This window comes from Solea senegalensis, linkage group LG19 (genome assembly GCF_019176455.1).
Source record: "Solea senegalensis isolate Sse05_10M linkage group LG19, IFAPA_SoseM_1, whole genome shotgun sequence".
Lineage (NCBI taxonomy): Eukaryota > Metazoa > Chordata > Actinopteri > Pleuronectiformes > Soleidae > Solea > Solea senegalensis.
Genome location: NC_058038.1, coordinates 9,791,052 through 9,808,792, shown reverse-complemented (window position 1 = coordinate 9,808,792; position 17,741 = coordinate 9,791,052). Strand labels below are relative to the sequence as shown.

The 17,741-nt window shown below is 42.8% G+C and overlaps 1 protein-coding gene across 1 annotated transcript in view; it reads left to right on the top strand.

Annotated features, from left to right (window-relative positions):
* Positions 1–13,779, top strand: part of mrc2 (mannose receptor, C type 2) — a 30,289-nt gene extending 16,510 nt beyond the window's left edge. The window contains exons 10-29 of the mRNA XM_044051056.1: positions 2,214–2,329; positions 2,444–2,592; positions 3,621–3,841; positions 3,927–4,069; positions 4,594–4,690; positions 4,794–4,923; positions 5,493–5,525; positions 5,762–5,928; positions 6,224–6,392; positions 6,476–6,618; positions 6,774–6,882; positions 7,504–7,670; positions 7,758–7,866; positions 7,975–8,213; positions 8,741–8,903; positions 9,309–9,458; positions 9,654–9,767; positions 10,125–10,304; positions 11,287–11,310; positions 11,409–13,779. Of these exons, the coding sequence (XP_043906991.1) occupies positions 2,214–2,329; positions 2,444–2,592; positions 3,621–3,841; positions 3,927–4,069; positions 4,594–4,690; positions 4,794–4,923; positions 5,493–5,525; positions 5,762–5,928; positions 6,224–6,392; positions 6,476–6,618; positions 6,774–6,882; positions 7,504–7,670; positions 7,758–7,866; positions 7,975–8,213; positions 8,741–8,903; positions 9,309–9,458; positions 9,654–9,767; positions 10,125–10,304; positions 11,287–11,310; positions 11,409–11,629 (2,844 nt within the window). The 3' untranslated portion in view covers positions 11,630–13,779. The remainder of the gene's footprint in view (positions 1–2,213; positions 2,330–2,443; positions 2,593–3,620; positions 3,842–3,926; positions 4,070–4,593; positions 4,691–4,793; positions 4,924–5,492; positions 5,526–5,761; positions 5,929–6,223; positions 6,393–6,475; positions 6,619–6,773; positions 6,883–7,503; positions 7,671–7,757; positions 7,867–7,974; positions 8,214–8,740; positions 8,904–9,308; positions 9,459–9,653; positions 9,768–10,124; positions 10,305–11,286; positions 11,311–11,408) is intronic.
* The last annotated feature ends 3,962 nt before the right edge of the window (positions 13,780–17,741 follow it).

The window sequence follows — 17,741 nt, the reverse complement described above, 5'->3', positions numbered from 1 at the left end:
CTGTAGGTCCCTGGTTCTTACGGGTGATGCTACGGCTGGTTGTTTCGTGAGAATGACCGACGATTTTCTTACAGGACACAGGGATTAGTGTTGTAGTTGTCACCAGTAATGAATCTCAGGGCTGAGTAGTAAACAGAATATAAGTGCAATAAAAAATCAAATATCTCCTGCGGCCCTAGGGTCCCAACCCTGTCTCTGGGAATGACTGATTTAATAGGTTCTTTTCAGTAATGTGTCACACAGGGGCGAGTCACGTCGTGAGGACAGATATAGTGTGTCTGTGTATCTCGAGGAGTGTCACATTTCTGTGTCTGTGTGTTGATATATGATGTAAACCATCTGAAGCCGAGGGTCGTGTTGGTGCTCAGCTGTGAACGTTCAACAAAGATCTCTGTATGGATGGACCATTTGTTTGCCATAATGGATCTGTACGCGTCTCCCCAGGGGGAGTGGGGCATCATGGGTGGTAATGTGACGGGGGTCATTTGCCACAGCGCGCGCTGCATTTACCCTGCGGCGGCGCGGCGGCTTATTTTGAGCAGATGATCTCACTTCACACGTCGATGACGAGGAAGCCCGCTGACCATTTCTGCAACATTAAACAACATGATCCACAAACCATTTACCCCATCCAGTGCTGAGCTCATTGCTCTAAAAACATGGAATGGATTGCTCATTATTGTAATGTCGCCATTTTACTTTCTCAACGGAGAGCCATTGTTTGTCTGCTTTCTTTTTCTTTCTTTTTTTTAATGAGAGTAGCTCAGCTGCTCGAGCAAGATTAGAAAACATTAATCGCCATTGTCAGATGCTGCCCGGGGCGTAAGCAGCTGCTAAGGCCCCACAACCATAGTGGGTCCCCACATAATCTAATAATTGACCTCTCTGGGTTCCCATGTTCATCTTTTGTACCGCTTTAAACTGTTTAAAGACACAGCTTCTGAGTTCTGCACCCCTGAGACAGGAACTTAGTTTTGGATTAGAGATTACAGGAGCAAATTTTGCTCTTTGGTTTGGGTTAACAAAGTAAATCATATTCAAAATAATACGGGAATACTGTATTTTCACGAGTTTTTTTCCAAGAGATTTTGACAAAAGTTACGTAGAGATATGTGGTTGAATGAAACATGTGCTTGGTTAAAGCTGCAGTGCGTAACTTTTAGTGTTTTTGTTGTTGGTGATGAAATTATTCTGCCTTTGTGTCATCGTCAGAAGAAACAGCTGAACGACTGGGTTTTTTGAGCAGTAAAGTCACTATTCTCTGTGTTTTCAGTTACTCCTACCTGCTGCTTTACTGGTGCAATGTTGCTGTTGCCCCCATCTGTCTTGGCATAAACAAGTCACTTCCTCTGTGCAGAATGTATTTGTCCGTATTTAAATGTCATGCACTACAGTGTAAACAAGTTCATTGAAATATGCTGAAAGGAAAAGTGTTATTAGGAGAAACCTAACAATAGCTGTTTAATGTCTTGATAGAGATAGAGACGTGTGAGGGAAAGATGTGAGCTTCTCTCCAGCAGGTGTAATCTTTCAGCTTTCTGTCCAGGTGCCAAATGTGGTTGTGCGTATTCACACAAAAGTGTCTCATGCTTTCATTCTTGCACATTATCTCACCCCTCGTGACCTTCTGTGTGTTGGCTGCTCTCGGCATCTGTACACGTCCACAGCTACAGTACATGAGCTGGCAGGAAGGGATTGAGGCCAGGGAGATGTTATTTTCTTCGTGCATGGGCTTGTTCTTTGTATTCCACTTTTGGAATAAAGTTGGCTGATATGAAGAAATTTGTTTTTTCTTCATCACTCCGAGAGAGAGAGAGATCCTTTAAAAAAAGGTTTGAGGTGTCTGTCTGTGAGTGAATGTGACATGTCTGAGAGTGCTGAACAGATGTGAAAGACATTACGTGGAAGATTAAGGGCAAAAGGACTTTAGCAGTTAGTGATTGAAGTGGAAGAAATGCCCTGTTTGCCCGTTTAATACTTGATCCTCTGTTTCCCTTAACCTCTTCATCTTTTTTTGTTGGCCTAAAATGACATAGAATTACTTCCTTTTCATAAATGGTGCTTCTGAAACATAATCACTTTAAAAGCCCCTTACTAAGTTTAATGAATGCATATTTTAATGCACCAATACACTGTTATTTAAGTGAGTTTTTAGGCCTTTTTTCCCCCCATGTCTGTCTAATCTCATCTCCTCTTGTCTTCCCTCCTCTCAGGGCTGGAAATGGCACAGTCCAGCTTGTTACTGGGTGGGTGAAGATCTGCTCACCTTCGATGAGGCCAGGAAATCCTGCGAGGACAGTGGTGCCACCCTTGTTACCATCACCAACAGGCGTGTACAGCAAGAGCGCACAACTTGACGCGCATGTGTTCTAATGTGTAGCCATTAAAATACATGGTTTTGTGAGTGCTGCTTCTATTAAAAGACTCTTCTCAACCCTCATAGGTTTGAACAGGCCTTTGCCAACAGCCTGTTGTTCGGTCGCTCTGGGGATTCCTTCTGGATTGGCCTCCATAACCAAAGCAACCGCGGCTCTTTCCACTGGCTCAGCAAGGATGAAGTGTCCTACACCAACTGGAACCGTGACCAACCAGGTAACATATCATGTTGAAATGAGCCTGTGAATGATTTTAGATAATTCATTTAATCGGATACTGTTGTCAAACGTGGAAAAATTTCTTTTTGTCATAATATTTGCTTGGTCGACCAGAGCTAATGTCAAAGATAATCAAATGTTTCATGTATGTTGATTTCACAACGTATATACATATTTTTATTTATATTGGTTTTACATTTTTACAATTCAGCTTCATTATATTTTGTTTATTGGTTGTCAGCCTCTGTCTGCTTGTGTCCTTATTGTCTGTGTTGCCAATGAGTTCACTCCCCTGAGGGGATCATTAAAGTTTCCTCTAATCTATAAACAGGGATTTCAAATTGCCCAGATCATGAGATCAATTCTGAACCAGAGACAGTTTTGGATTGAATCTGCAAGTGGAATTTCGATAAACGTTACCATGTGTTCTTTCCTTCTTTGTTTCATGTACAAAAATCCTCATTTGACTCTGCCGATCGAACAAAAGCAGAAAACAGTTATTGAACTCACTGCGATGATATCAGAGCAGGAATGAGGCAGGAAACAGAATGACTCTCTTTTCAAAATGCAGGCTGTAGCTGAATCTACTTGCTTTTGAGTCACTGAAAGATTCAAAGATATGAACTGTCTCACCTCTTCCCAGAATATTCTGGTTGGGTTGGCCAGTAACAGAGAAAAATGTTTTTATTTAAAATAGAGAGGACCACATACAGTAGACTCTACCGCAACCCTAAGATAATATCGTGTGAGGAAATTCGTTTTTCAAAATCAAAATTCTGTACAGTACAGTCATAATAAAAGACGTCCATATAATACAAGACCAGCTTTGACTAATGTACACACCATTGAAAACATGAGCCACAGCAGAGAGTGAAGGAATGAAGCCCTGTCTCAAAACTTATTCCCACTCTTTTCCTCTCCTCCACATGGTTCCTGTGTTTCCACGTATTTCGTCAGTGCAGCATCTTCTCCTTTTTTTCTTTTTTTTTTTGCTCTCACCCACATTTCACCCTGTGTCTATTTCAGTCAATGTGGACGGCGGCGGCTGCGTTTCTATGGCGACTGGTTTCACGACCGGTCTGTGGGAGGTGAAGGAGTGTGCGTCATACAAGGCGAAATTCATCTGCCGACAGAACCAGGACGCGTCGCTGAACCCCGAGCCCCCCGTCCCTCAGCCGACCCCAAGCCTCAGCGGCTCATGTCCCAGGGGCTGGAAGAGCAACGATAAACTGCGCTACTGTTACAAGGTTCACTCTGGGAAATGTTTCACACTGCTGGTGCTCATTGTACCTGCGACTTGTGTGTTATTTACTCTTTGTTATCTGTGTGCAGGTGTTTCACTCCTCCCAGCTGGAGGAAAAGCAGAGTTGGCTGCAGGCTCACCTGTACTGCAGGAGACACGGAGCCAACCTGTTGAGCATCACCGGCCCCGACGAAGAGCAATATGTGGTGCAGATCCTTCATGAGACCTTCGGGTAGGTGTGCACCTCTGACTGTGGCGAAGATGATCATAATGACTTAATAACATTACCCATTGATTCAGATCATTGTCAAATGAATTCACACAATTCTGATGAAGCCTATCAGTTCCACAAGACACAGGAAGTGATGTGTTTTATGTCAAAACAGATGGAGACAGGAACAGCAACATTGTACTAAAAACAGATTGAAATATGACTGAAAACATAAAGAGGCACCCATGAAAAGTCTGTCATTCAGTAGTTGGACAGTATATAAGCGTTGTGTCCCCGGCTGCCTCTGCGCTGCTGGTGTATACACACACATTTCTTGGACTGGTTCCCAGTTTAATGACCTCCGGAATAAACGTCTTCCTCTAAAGCACAAACTCATCATAGAGAACATAAGTGGGAACTTGAATTAATCCTAAATGACTTTCTGAGGACTTGTTCAGAATGAACCCGGCATGAGAGATCTTTGTTGGCTAAAAATATTTGAGCTACTCTTGTCCTTTTGACAATGCTGACAATATGGTCCACAGGGAATCAGAGGAACATGAGCAGCACTGGTTTTGGATCGGACTGAACCGCAGGAACCCCATGGACAACGGCAGCTGGAAGTGGAGCGATGGATTGGCCGTGAGTCGTGACAACAATAGTTGGTCAAAAAAAACAAAGATGCAACTTTACTGCGAAGTTTTGAACCTAATTTGAAACCAAAATGTGTGTCTGTTTGTCTCAGGTCACGTACCAGAACTTTGGCCGCTACTCTTACAACATTCGGCAGTGTGCTGCAGCAGACTTAGGAACCATGACCTGGCTGGCCATGCACTGTGATTCTGACCTCGACTGGATCTGCAAGATCCCCAGAGGTAAAACCGCACTAGACTTATTTTTGCCCATTTAAAGATTATGTCGATTGAATCAGTATTGGTGTATAAATACTCACTGATCATTATTGGGTACAGAGGACGCCTAATAAAGTTGCAAGAGTGGCACCCGGTCCTCTGGTATTTGAGTTACTTCCTATCATTTTTAATCAATCTGTTCATTCCCCTCTGACCTCTGGCATCAACAAGGCATTTCTTTTGCTGACCACTCTCTATAAACCCTAGAGGAAATTATTTTTGTGAAAAACTCTGTCGATCATCAAGACCAGCCCACCTGGCACTAACTATCATGCCACATTCAAAGTCACTTTAATCACATTTCTTTCCCATTCTGATGCTCAGTATGAAGTTGTCTTGTCTGTGTTTGCGTGTCTGAATACATTGAATTGCTGCTATTTGATTGACAGCTTAGATTTTCGGGTTAAAAAGCAGTTGAATGGATGTACTTGGATGACATAATGATTTCTATTTTTCTTCAGTTGGTGTTTTCCTTCCTAAAGCACTTGTTTTTATGTCATTAACACACCTTTTGTTTGATTGTGTGTTTGTAGGTAGTGTAGAACAGGAACCGGAAGTATCCGAAGGTGAGTTTTTTTATTCAGCTTCCAAATTAACTTCTGAACATCCAGAAATGACCACTGAAAACCTGCCCATGTTTCCTTCTTCTTCTTCTTCGTTGTTAGCTGTATGCACTTTCAAGGTGAAGTCAAGTAAATCTCGTTGTACAACTTGTATAATGACAATAAAGGCATTCTATTCTATTCTATTCTATTCTTCTTCTTCTTCTTCTTCTTCTCCTTCTTTATCTCTCGTCTGTCAGGCACCAGTTCACCAGAGTGGGTCGTCTTTCAAGAGGCCGAGTATAAATTCTTTGACCACCGCACCACTTGGGACCAGGCCCAGAGAATTTGCTCCTGGTTCGATTCCTCACTGGCCTCCGTCCACTCAGCAGGGGAAGAGGCTTTCCTGGCAAACACTTTACGCAAGGCAATGATAAACGTGTTCATCGTTATCATTTATAGGCGTTGATTTAACCCCAGAGCTGCAATTTATCGTGATTGTCTCAGCCAGCGGTCCAGCTTAATCTGGCCAAATCTGTTATCAGGCACAAACGTGTTTGTGAAGATCACCACTAATTATGGTGTCTCCACATTCTGCATAGCAACCGCACTGTGTAACTACAGTTCAGGATTGTACAACCACACATTTGGAGTCCTGCTGTGATATAAATCAGCATGCAGTCTTGACACACTTTTTCACAGTTTCTCTCTCTCTTGTTTAGATGGTGAAAGTGGAGGGTGACAACTGGTGGGTGGGGCTTCACACCTATGAAAATGACGGCCGTTTCCGCTGGTCCGATCACTCGGTGCTCAACTACGTGTCCTGGGCTCTGGGGAGGCCGCATGCACTCAGCCGAGACCGCAAATGCGTCTACTTATCAGCCAGTAAAGGTAAAAACAGCCAGAATATGTGGCCTCAAGAGGCTAAATCCAATGCACTTAACATGATTTTGTGTTTTTTCACTTCCAATCAGGGGACTGGTCCGATCAAAAATGCCACTCTGACCTGCCTTACATCTGTAAAAGAGTGAATGTCACTGGCACCATTCCTCCAACCCCAGCATCCCCTCACCCTCCCGCAGGCTGTCCACAAGGATGGGCTTCCTTTCAGCATAAGGTAGAGCTAAGACACAACAGGATTTGAAAGTGTATTTATCATGTTAAAACAGGCCGGGGAGGTATAGCACCTCAACTTATTACACATTTTATACTGTCCTTAATCAAACTGACCAAATTTGACCTGAGCTGACTTCTTTGTGCTTTTTTCTGAAGTGTTTCAGGGTGTTTGATCAACTGTACAAGGTCACGTGGTCTGCGTCCAAGTTGAAATGCGAGATACAGGGAGGTGTACTGGCCATGGTGTCCAATCACTTGGAGCAAGGTAATAACAGCAGAGAACAACTGACGTACAATCATGGTGGTGGAGAAAAGACCAAAGATAGGTTTATTAGGTTACCCAGAAGAGTCTGGACCATTTTGAAAGCACACAGAATCGTGATTTGCCCATGTTGACGTTTTGTAAATGGAAGTTCAGAGGCATCATCTACAACCAGGCTCCTATTTGACACTGGTGTCGTCCACTCATATTTGCCGCGCTTTATCGTGCATTTTTCCTTTAAATGGGAACATGATTTACAAATCAACATTTGCTATTAATGGTTTAAAACATTAATTCCTCAGGGAGTTATTTAATTTTCCCAGTCTAATGTTCTTTTGTAACCAGCATAGTTGCCCCCTGGTGGCTATTCAATATATTGTTATTTCTGTGTTTGCTTCAGGGAGGAAACTGTAAAACTATGGTAACAGTTCTATCATTTTAGATTTGAATACTGATTTTGTGATGTCTTTGAATGATAAGCAGCATCAAATTTATTTTCAAAATAACACCTTTTAAAAATCCAATACTTTTATTTTATTTTATGTTAATCCAATATGCCAATTGTTGTTATTTGTGACGGTTAATAAATGTGTCATACCTGACAATCTTGTCTCCTCCTCACAGCTTTCATCACCACCCTGCTGAACAATGCCAGCATTGACCTTTGGGTGGGTTTGACTTCAGACTCCAAAGGTCATTTCCAGTGGACTAAGACCAGCCTGCTCAGCTACACCAACTGGGGTCCTGGAGAGCCAATCGACAACAGTGGTCCACACCAAAACAAGACACGGGTACTAACAAGTCTACAGCCACCAGTCACAGCTCGGCATTGTCCTCTGTCTGTTTCTGCTCTGATTATTTCACTGTCGACCTCGCAGGGAAACTGTGTGGTGATGATTCACGGGAGCCCAAAGAAGAACTCTGGCATGTGGGCCTCCCGAGCCTGTGAGATGGAGAGTAACGGCTACATTTGTCAAAGGCGTCAAGGTGAGTCATCAGATATAATCTCTGACAATGTGCATTTCACAAGTGAAGACTTGTAAAAGGAGTGAGTCGACTCACGTTAAATCCTATCTGACTTTCTTCTCTCTTCAGACCAAGATCTACCTCCAGCGCCTGCCCTGATCCCTGCCTCCCTGGCGACGCCAGTCGAGCTGGGCGGAGTGACGTACCGAGTGGTAGAGAAGCGCCTGGACTGGACCGGTGCTCTGCACGTGTGCAATTCTTTGAATGGGACTCTGGCGAGAGTGAAGGATCCCTTCCAGCAGGCTTACCTCACCCTGCTCATCAACAGCCTGCGCCGGCCAGCCTGGATCTCTCTCTATAACTTCGGAGTGAGTCTGTTAACTTATACGTTATATTAAAGGACCAGCTAGTAGTTGTAGTAGTAGGAGACTGAAGCAGATCAGGGACCTACATTGGCCTTTTACATTTGCCTTTCTGCTTCAAAATGCCAAACACACGGTTTGTCCATTAGAGCTAATGTAAAAACATGGCGGCACAAGGTGAGTGCTTCAATAAAGCACTGCATTTGCACAAAGTACACATAAAAGGCTTATTCTGAGGCTACGAAATACACACTCAGCCTCAGATGGGTAGTATATTTATACTAATTCAATTCAATTCAAAGGACTTTATTTGTCCCCGAGGGGCAATTTTAAGGCACGTAGATCAGTTGTACACAATTACAAGAGACAAACTGAAGAAGAAGAAAAAGAATATAAATACAAGATCCATATAATATAACAAATGTTACTGACTGAACATTTACGTACATACTTTTTATGTTTTATTAATTTCTTCAGTTCACCAGTGTTTTGTATGCTGTCAGTGCTTTGCAACTAATTTTTCATGTTCTCAGGGACGGAGTTTCACCTGGTTGGGTGAAGAGGATGTGACCTATTCAAACTGGAACGACGGGGAGCCCAATCAGATGGCTGGATGCGGTCACATGACCACGACGGGCCAGTGGTCTATGAGTCCCTGTGATGCTAAGCTGGAGGCTGCTATCTGTCAAATTAGTGGTATTTGTGTTGAATATTTCAACGATATAGAGTAGTTTACACATTACCAATGATAGTGTGGGGCAGTATGCATTACCCACTACTGATATTATTATTTTACCCTAAGTTAGAATATTACAATTTGGAAGCAAAGTAACACTGAGTTATTGTATCACTAGATTGTGATTTATTTATTTTTTTACCTTTTATCACTTTTTGATTGTATTTACAAAATAATAGAATGAGTAATGTAAAATGACTTATGATACCAAGTAATAAGACCAGTAATATTATGACCTTTAAAAGGACTAGTATGTAAAACATAACATATTCAGCTTATTGAGTAACTGTTTACCAAAACCATGAGATTTATCCCTTTTCCGTGGTTAAACTGTCGTCATCATAACTGTGTTTCCATGCTGTCAGATGAGCCTGTCGGTCACCAGTGGATCTACCCTGGCAAGTGTCCCCGAAAATTAGGAGGGTGGGCGTGGGTGCCTTTCCGAAACCACTGCTACGCCTTCAACCTGCACACTCTTAAACTGCAGCAGGACGCGCGCATGACCTGCAAAAAAGGTAGGGAAGCAGCAGACGCTCCCACACGCTGACATGAGACAGACTGCTGCCCGTACACAGCATGAAACTGAAATCCACTGTAGTGCAACACTCCTGACCTCCTCCACTGCACACACTTGACCACATGTATCAATATGTCTAAATGTAGATGCTTTTTATTGAGCTGCTCCATTTTCTAATCCTCCCCTCATCTAGTGGGCGCAGAACTTCTCACTATCTTGGATGAAACGGAGAATGGATTTGTGTGGCAACACATCCAGAGCTACGCAGAGCAGGCACACGGAGCCTGGCTGGGCATCAGCGTAAAAGGTCCAGCCTCAGACGCACCCGTCCATCTCTTATCGAAAGTCCAAATCCAAACGTGTTAATTCATTTCATACTGCTGCTCTTGTTATGCTTGGAGATAAATGTCCTAATTAAGTACATGTGAGCAGGTTAATTGTGTTTCCATTTTCACAGAACAACCATGAAAGAATGAATTACATAGAATAAACTCCATAAAGACTTTCTCTCAAGTCAAATGAATGTGAAATGTGAATGTCCATTGTCCCCAGTTATATCACTTGATTTGAATGCTAATGGGTAGAGTTAAAAAAACAAAAAAAACAGGTTCTAAAACTACAGACGGCTGACTTCACTGTGTGCATGCTTGTGTTCCTGCTGCAGGCAGAGGTCTGGTGTGGAGCGAGGACACAGAGATGTCATTCACCAACTGGGAAAAACACGACCTTGCATTTTCTGTTCTGTCTCCAAACTCCTGCTTCTGGATCCAGAGCAACAGCGGCCTGTGGAAACCGGGCTCATGTCGGAATCGAACGCACGGAGTCATCTGCAAACAGCCACGCAGTAAGCACACACACACACACACACAACACCAAGTTTTTCCAAGAGTTTCAGTCACAAATCAACCAGATGCAATGATGCAACAACAGGACGATTGTTTTCCAGGTTTCACTGTACAATACCCTAACACAGTAGTGCAGACTGGTGCACTGGTAGCACTGGTGTCTCACAGAGACATAGTTCCAAAGACGTTTGGCTTCAGATTAAATGCAGACTTGTCCAATGTGTGTCTTTGTGGTCCAGTCCACACGTAGGCCAGTGTTTTTGGAGAACATTGCTTTTTCTTTGTGTTTTGGTCTTTCAAACTCATGCGAACTGTGGGTTAGATCTCTGAACACACACATTTTGGGGAAACTCCTGCTATAACGATGTTTTTCACAATCACCATTCAGTGTCTGTCAGAGACAACCAAGAATTTGGCTTGTAGCATCAACTGGTGTGCAACTGTGGCCTCAGGCGTCATCATATTTGTTTACATGAGCCAAATTATGTAATTATGTCAGAAAACTGTTAGTATTTGCATTGATAACTGGACTTTTTTTAGCTGCCTACCAGAACAGTTAGTGACGTTTTGTCTTTACAAGGCTATTCAGTTGCGGTAATATCGCCACCTGTTGACTTTTTAACACTTTAACAGTCAAGTTTTTCCATTTCCATGTGACTGAAGATGTTTTTGAGTGCTTGGCGTGTATGGACGGGATTATAGTTTATCATTATAACCTCACTTGCCCTGTGATAGACCTGGCAATCTTTCCACACGGCCATTGTCAGCTGGAATTGGCTCCGGCTCCCACTGTGACCGTCAAAGTACAAGCTATATTGACAATGAAGATGACGAGAAATGGCGTTTAATGTCAAACCTGTCAAGCGGTGAATGTTGACTTATCATTTCAAAGAAGAACATGTGCAACCTTGAATAAATTCTAAATTCTATTACTAAAATTAGAGCAATTAATGACTTATCTCTCCCTTCTTCCATGTGCAGTTACTGAAACTTCAGCCGTAAAAAGTGAGTATGATTATCATCATGTTCATAGTGTGTATGCCGTGTGCAGAGTGTGTGTGTGTGTGCGCTAATCCAGACCTCCATCTTTTGTCTTCTTCAAGTGGACAGCGACCATCTGCCCACCCTGATTGTTATCATAGTGACGGGCCTGGTGCTGGTGGTGCTGATCCTCGCCGTGATCTTCTTGTACCGACGGCGGACTCTCGGGTCACGGGGTTCCTACGAAGGCGCTCGCTACAGTCGCACCAGCTCCAGCAACGGCGAGCAGATCGAGAAGAACATCCTGGTGTCAGACATGGAGCTGAACGAGCAGGCGGAGTAGCGGCGAGTGACTTTGGAGCGTCCGGCCATCAGACTAGACTGGATCTGACCTGACACACAAGAGAGGTTGATTTCAATGTGTTGACTCAAAAAACTCATTGCGGCATTTATGTTTTAAACCCTAAAAACAACAAAAAGAAGAAGAAAGATTTTTTCCCCCTGTGTTGAGGGGCTGTGTAGAGCGCAGCATATATTTTAGTTTTTAAATTGAATCCCAGGCTTTTTTCAGTCACTTTGGGGTTTTTTTGCCAAGACTTAACAGTTTAAGTAATTTCTCTCCAGACAAATCATTCTATATGTACGACTTTTCTCCACACAGCATGCATGGAGGCTGTGAATGGATCTCCTGGGAGTTTGGTTTTATTGCAGCTGGAAAAGTTCAACCAAAAATTTTTTTTAATGAAATGACTCCTCGCCGTCTTCCCCGGTGCCAGCGTAAATCTTTTGCTTGGTGTATATATATTTCTTGTTCCCATTTTGATTGAAAGACTCACAAAACACAACTAAAGGACTTGTCTCTGTCCTCTAAATACACAATCAGTCTCCGTCAGGACCAAATTCACCCATAAGCCTTTGTAATCTTCTTTGCCATGACTGTATTTACCAGAACTTGACGTGTGTTTTGTTGTTGCATTGCGTTCATGTCCTTGCCATCGATTTGTCCTTACCTCTGCAGCTGTGGAGAGCTGTCACTGATGATGTGTGTGCGTGGTTTCTTTTTTTGTGAGCCTGCTTCTCTCCTCCTTTTCTGACGCGACACGTCAGCACCAGCTGTCAGACGAGCAAAGTAGGAAGAGGTCCAAAATGTGAACGTGTGGAAGACGACCGGGACCAGTGACCTTAAAGCGTCTGAGGGCAGCACACTACAATTGTGCACATAAGTAGAAGTTAGTATTGAAAGCTGGTCTTTAAATAGATTGCGTTGTCTCTTTTGGTTTCAGCGGGACGTAGAGTTGTCTCTCAGCATCTATGGCTCTGTGTACATTTTGGCACTTTCCTTTATTATCTTGATCCAGGTCAGTCTCAGTCCTCCACTCCCCTTTGTTCGTGATCCTTTAAGACACATTTGCAGCTTTGGGTTTCCTGACTTGTGTTTGTTTTGGCCCCTCGCGCCACCATCTGGAGCTGATTCAGCACTTTTACCAACCGTAATTTTCCTTGTTTTCACCATGAAGAAAAGGTCTGCAATTTGGCACTGATTTGGCCTGATTTATAATTTCTATGGACCACTCGTATATTTTCACTCGCATAGGTTTCATTATGTGTTTTCAATCTACTACAACTGGTGAAGACATTTGGAAACATCTTCTTCTTTTACCCACAAAGGAAAACATCCCTCATGCACAAAGAGTGGGAGTTTAAGACTTAAAAAAAAGAGTTCACTCTTTCATAACTTTCTCCAATTCTCTCTTTGTTTCTACCTTATTGTAAGATTTCACATTTGTGCTTCAGTAATGACCAGATTTGCCTCCTCTTTTTCATTTTTCTTTTTCCCTCAGCTCTTGCCTCTGAGTGCATTTCTGTCTTCCTGCCTAGAGGAATGCTTTGGAACCTTTTCAGTCTGAGGCTGTGAAAAAAAAGTCTCCCTTTTTTTGCTCTTTGAGTTGGACTAAGATAGAGGGGGAAGGTATTTAGAGAAAGAGTAAATAGGAACGTGTGTGTGTCCGTGTGTGTGTGTGTGTGCAGTCTCCAGCTGTGGAATGTTGAGTCGGCAAGAAGAGCTCAGTGGCATGTCTGGAACCAATCAGAGAAGGAGGGCTCAGGGATATGAAGGGTCACAATGAGGATTGAAAAAACCAGATGAAGAAGAAGTAAAAAAAAGGAGGAGTTATGGATGTAGGAAGAGAGGGGGAAAAAAGCAGGGAAAGGAGTTGAGCAAAGGGTGCAGTGGTTTGTCCCAGGCTTACCCCGGCCTCTGCTGGTTGTTAACTGCACAGGTCTGTGGCCACGTGCAGGAGATGTGAACTCCAGTGGTGATGTGGTGACGGTGCAGCAGCAGCAGCAGCAGCAGCAGCCCCGTGGCGATGCAGGACAGCTCATGTCCCTGTGAATATTAATTACCTGAAGAATCTGTTCAGACTTTTTTTGTTTGTTTGTTTGTGTGTCACTTTTATATGAACTGAATAAAGTCCATGTTCTCAAAGCCACTGACATCATAGTTATTTGCGGATTATTCACGAAAGAAAGATAACATGAAGACAACACTGGTAATTGTTAGTAATGATGTGGTTAGTAAACATTGCGGTCAGGTTTCCAAGGTCGGTTCAAAAGTTGCTGGTTCAATCCCGGGAAGGACCACGGGCTATGGTGCCCCTGAGCCAGGCACCCAATCTCCCCTTTGCCCCCTCGGCACCAGGCTTGTGTGTGAGACATTCATTTTCACTATTTGGAGTGAGTGCAAAAATTCTAAATCCACTGTGTGAAAAGTTGCAATGCTGATGTTTATCCACAAGAGGGCACACCTCGCCTGCTTTGTTAGGCAGCTCCTGGTCGTGTTGACCCTTGACTGATCACAGACCATCTATGAAAACGTCACCATTGTTAAATCATGTTTAATCACCAGGCCAGGTTTCTTTAATCAGGTATGAGTTAATTCCAGGAGACCTGGAAAAAAACAACCCATAATGACTGTAAAGAAAATGACCAAACCAACAATATTAAAAACATAAATACAAATATATGTGCAAATTACGTTATAGGTGCAGTAGCCAAAAAATAAAGACAATAAAACTGTCTTAAGGTTATTAAATGTATAAATCAGTTCTAAATGTTCATTTGCAATTTTATTAAAGTCATTAATTAATTGCTTCTTTTCTCATGTACACTCATGGACCACAAATAAAGTGTGAACAGAGATGGTCCTTTGTACACCTTGGTTGTTAACCAGTGGTCATTTGCTGCTCACTTGATAAGTTTCCCCGTTTCTGACATATTATTGATTCATATTAAATATTTAGAGCAGCCCGTCTGTCACCAACAACCATGCAAAGTCTCTTTAATCACTCTTTAATTCTTCCACATTCTGATGAACTTCAGTAGGGGGTTGAACAGGTGTCCCTAATAAAGTGGCCTGTGAGTGTGAGTGGGTCTGGACACAGCATTTCCATCCCACAGCTGGATCATGCGAGGCCACCATGGAGAAAAGTATACTATATTTTAACCCGACACACATAAACAAAGAAGAGATCTGCACCTCTGCATCATCACATCTGAGCCGGTTAACTACTTGTTATTCAAATTAAACTGGCTCTGTGTAATCTGTCTCACTTAGAACGGGGTGTCAGAACTCATCCAACAGTGCGTCTCAGGCAATCTGTTTAAAACGTCCCGTGGTTATGTATTTCAGCTGTTATTGTATTCATAAGCCTCCCGGACCAGTCGTCTGTTGTTTTTAAAGTGTGTCTCTGTGGTGTGAGGAAAGTTTTCTGTCGAATCGCAGACACAACTCCACCAAAAGTCCTGTAACTTGATGTCTTAGTACCTTGTTGTGTTGAGTCTATTACTGTTCTTAAGTGCTTCTGTTCTCTGTTGTCCTCAGTGTAAAGTGAGGTGAACTCGGGGCGTCTGGCTGTGGACCTTTGGAGACAAATGACTTGATGCCCACACGTCTGTTATTTTCCCTATTTACCACAATTCCTGCACAGTTTAACAAAAAAATAAAAAATAAAATTCAGGTGTGTTTCAAAAACATACAGTATACTTCATTAATGATTTGTCTCCATGGCAACAGCTGCAGGGGAAAAACAAATTACAAATTAGAATGTCGGCCTGAGATGTTTCCAGCCATTTTTAATCATAATGATTTTGTCAGTCGTCCAGCTTTTAACTTTTTTTAGTCAGAACTCTGTGGGAGGGCAGTTTAAATGGGAAGGTTGAATCGCTGTGGGGATTTAACGCAGCCTGTGGCTTTCTCTTTGCTCAGGAAGCAGCCATCTTGCCTGAGGCGTCCTGAATGCACCTGTCAGGGGTTTTGGACAGCAGCAGCGGCGATGGTGGAGGTCTCTGGAACACAGGAAGAATAACCACTGCTTCATGCCTCCTCCAGACACTTCAAGTAAAAAACACTCCTCGACCAATTAACCATGAGATGAGGAGGGAAATGAGATGGAAAGCCTCAAATATCTCGGCTCACGTCTAATCAACGCCCTCTTAATTTGAGGGTTTGGTGTTAGGATCCTGCTCTTGTGACGGCCATAAACTGCTGTTTACTTCCCTTCTTCCTGTCTTAACAGTGTTGGCACTGCAGCTGAGAGTGAGGGAGGAACCAGAGAGAAAACAGCGTTAACAAGTGAAATTAAAAACCCATTCACCCTCCTCAGTCGTCCATTTGGACGCTGGCCAAGGGAGAAGCAGCTGTTGGTCTGGCAATGGAGTGAGAGAGAGAGAGAGAGAGAGAGAGAGAGAGACAGTTGGTCTGGCAATGGAGTGAGAGAGAGAGAGAGAGAGAGAGAGAGAGACAAAGAGAGACAGAGAGAGAGAGAGAGACGGAGAGAGACAGAGAGACGGAGAGAGGCACAGGGACTAACACAGGATTCTGTAAACAAGAGGAGCCTTTGAAAGAAAGGAATGATCATCTTTTTCTCAGAAGTGGAACATGCTCCAAAACCAGTTCTATATAAAACATGTTTTTGAAGGAAAAACAACACAGGCTTTTAACCAAACAGCACTTTGGTTCTTTTTTTGAATCTACAAAACAACATGAATGATTAAAGAAAGGTGAAAGGAATTTGTTAGAAACTTTGGACTGTCTGCTTTCTTCACGTCATACGCTGGTCCATGTGTGTGTAACATCACCTCTAAGTCACGTCATGTTTTTTATTTTCATGACGCATGTTTTCCGCCGTGTCTTTACCTGCTCCTCCCTCGTTCCTGTCAGCTGTGTCCAGTTAACTAACCTCGGTATTTAGCCGCTGCTCTCCTTTCAGTTTCTGCCAGTTTGTCTTATCTGCGTCCAGCGTTTCATTCGTGTTTTCCTCGTTTTTAATCTTTGCGATTTGATACTTTTGCCGTTTCTATTGACCGCCTGTGCAACCAACCTTGTTTTTTAAAAACATGGTATTCTTACATATACAAAAAATGCCATAATCCAATCTGTGTGTAGTTAGTGATGTAATTGGGTCATGGGTGAGATGAGCAGAAGTTAAAGAGGTGTTTGTCTAGGATAGTTGTTAGGGCCCGAGGATCTATTGTTCGTCAAGTAGTTTTCCTTTTTCTCCCCAAAAGGATCTTGATTTTGACCCTAAATTTGACCTCAACGTGCATGAAAACAGACAGAAAATTGGCACACAAATCAGAACAAGCGAAAAAAAACAATGTAAAATGGCCCAGTAGCGTCCCCTCAGGTCAAATGGCCGAAACTTAGTTTGGGAACGAACAAAAACACCATTGAGCTATGACTTCGACTCAACAGGAAGTCGGCCGTTTTGAATTTGGCGTTTGTCAAACGTCACATGTGACACAAGAGACCGACCCATCTACAAACACGAACTTCATCCCAACACCATGTCAGCAATTGGGTGCCGCACAACACTGCTTGCAGCTTTAATTCAATTTTGTATTGGTTTAGAGTGTAAGAGTCAGAGATATGACTTAAAAACCACTGAAAAAAATATACATTTGGGGAACACAAGCGACTGCGATGACACTAGCAATAACCAGAATAAAGCATTAAGCTCACAAATGCCTTAAAATAAAGATAAAGTTTGGTTCACCTCAGTGTGCAGCTTTACAGATAGTGCTGAAGTTTGTAATAGCACCATAAAACTATAATGTATTTCTCAATATGAGTCTATTTCTCGGTTATTGATATACAATATATCATCATGTACTTTTCAGGGAAAACTCAATTTAGAAAACGCCTCGCGGTAAAGTAACTGGAAGGGAACGTCCGTAATGTCTGCAATTCATCACACGGGTGAAAATCTGGTATTTTAAACACAATGTGGTTGTAAAGGCATTGATTCGCAGCATCGCCAACAAAAGCCTGGTGTGATTCAACATTTTGCCTCTCACCGTATAAATGGTATAGAAAAATCAGTGAAGGTTGACGAATTTCTATCCTCGCACAGTATATTGCACATCCTCTCATTGTCTCGCATTTCCAAATGCCAGGG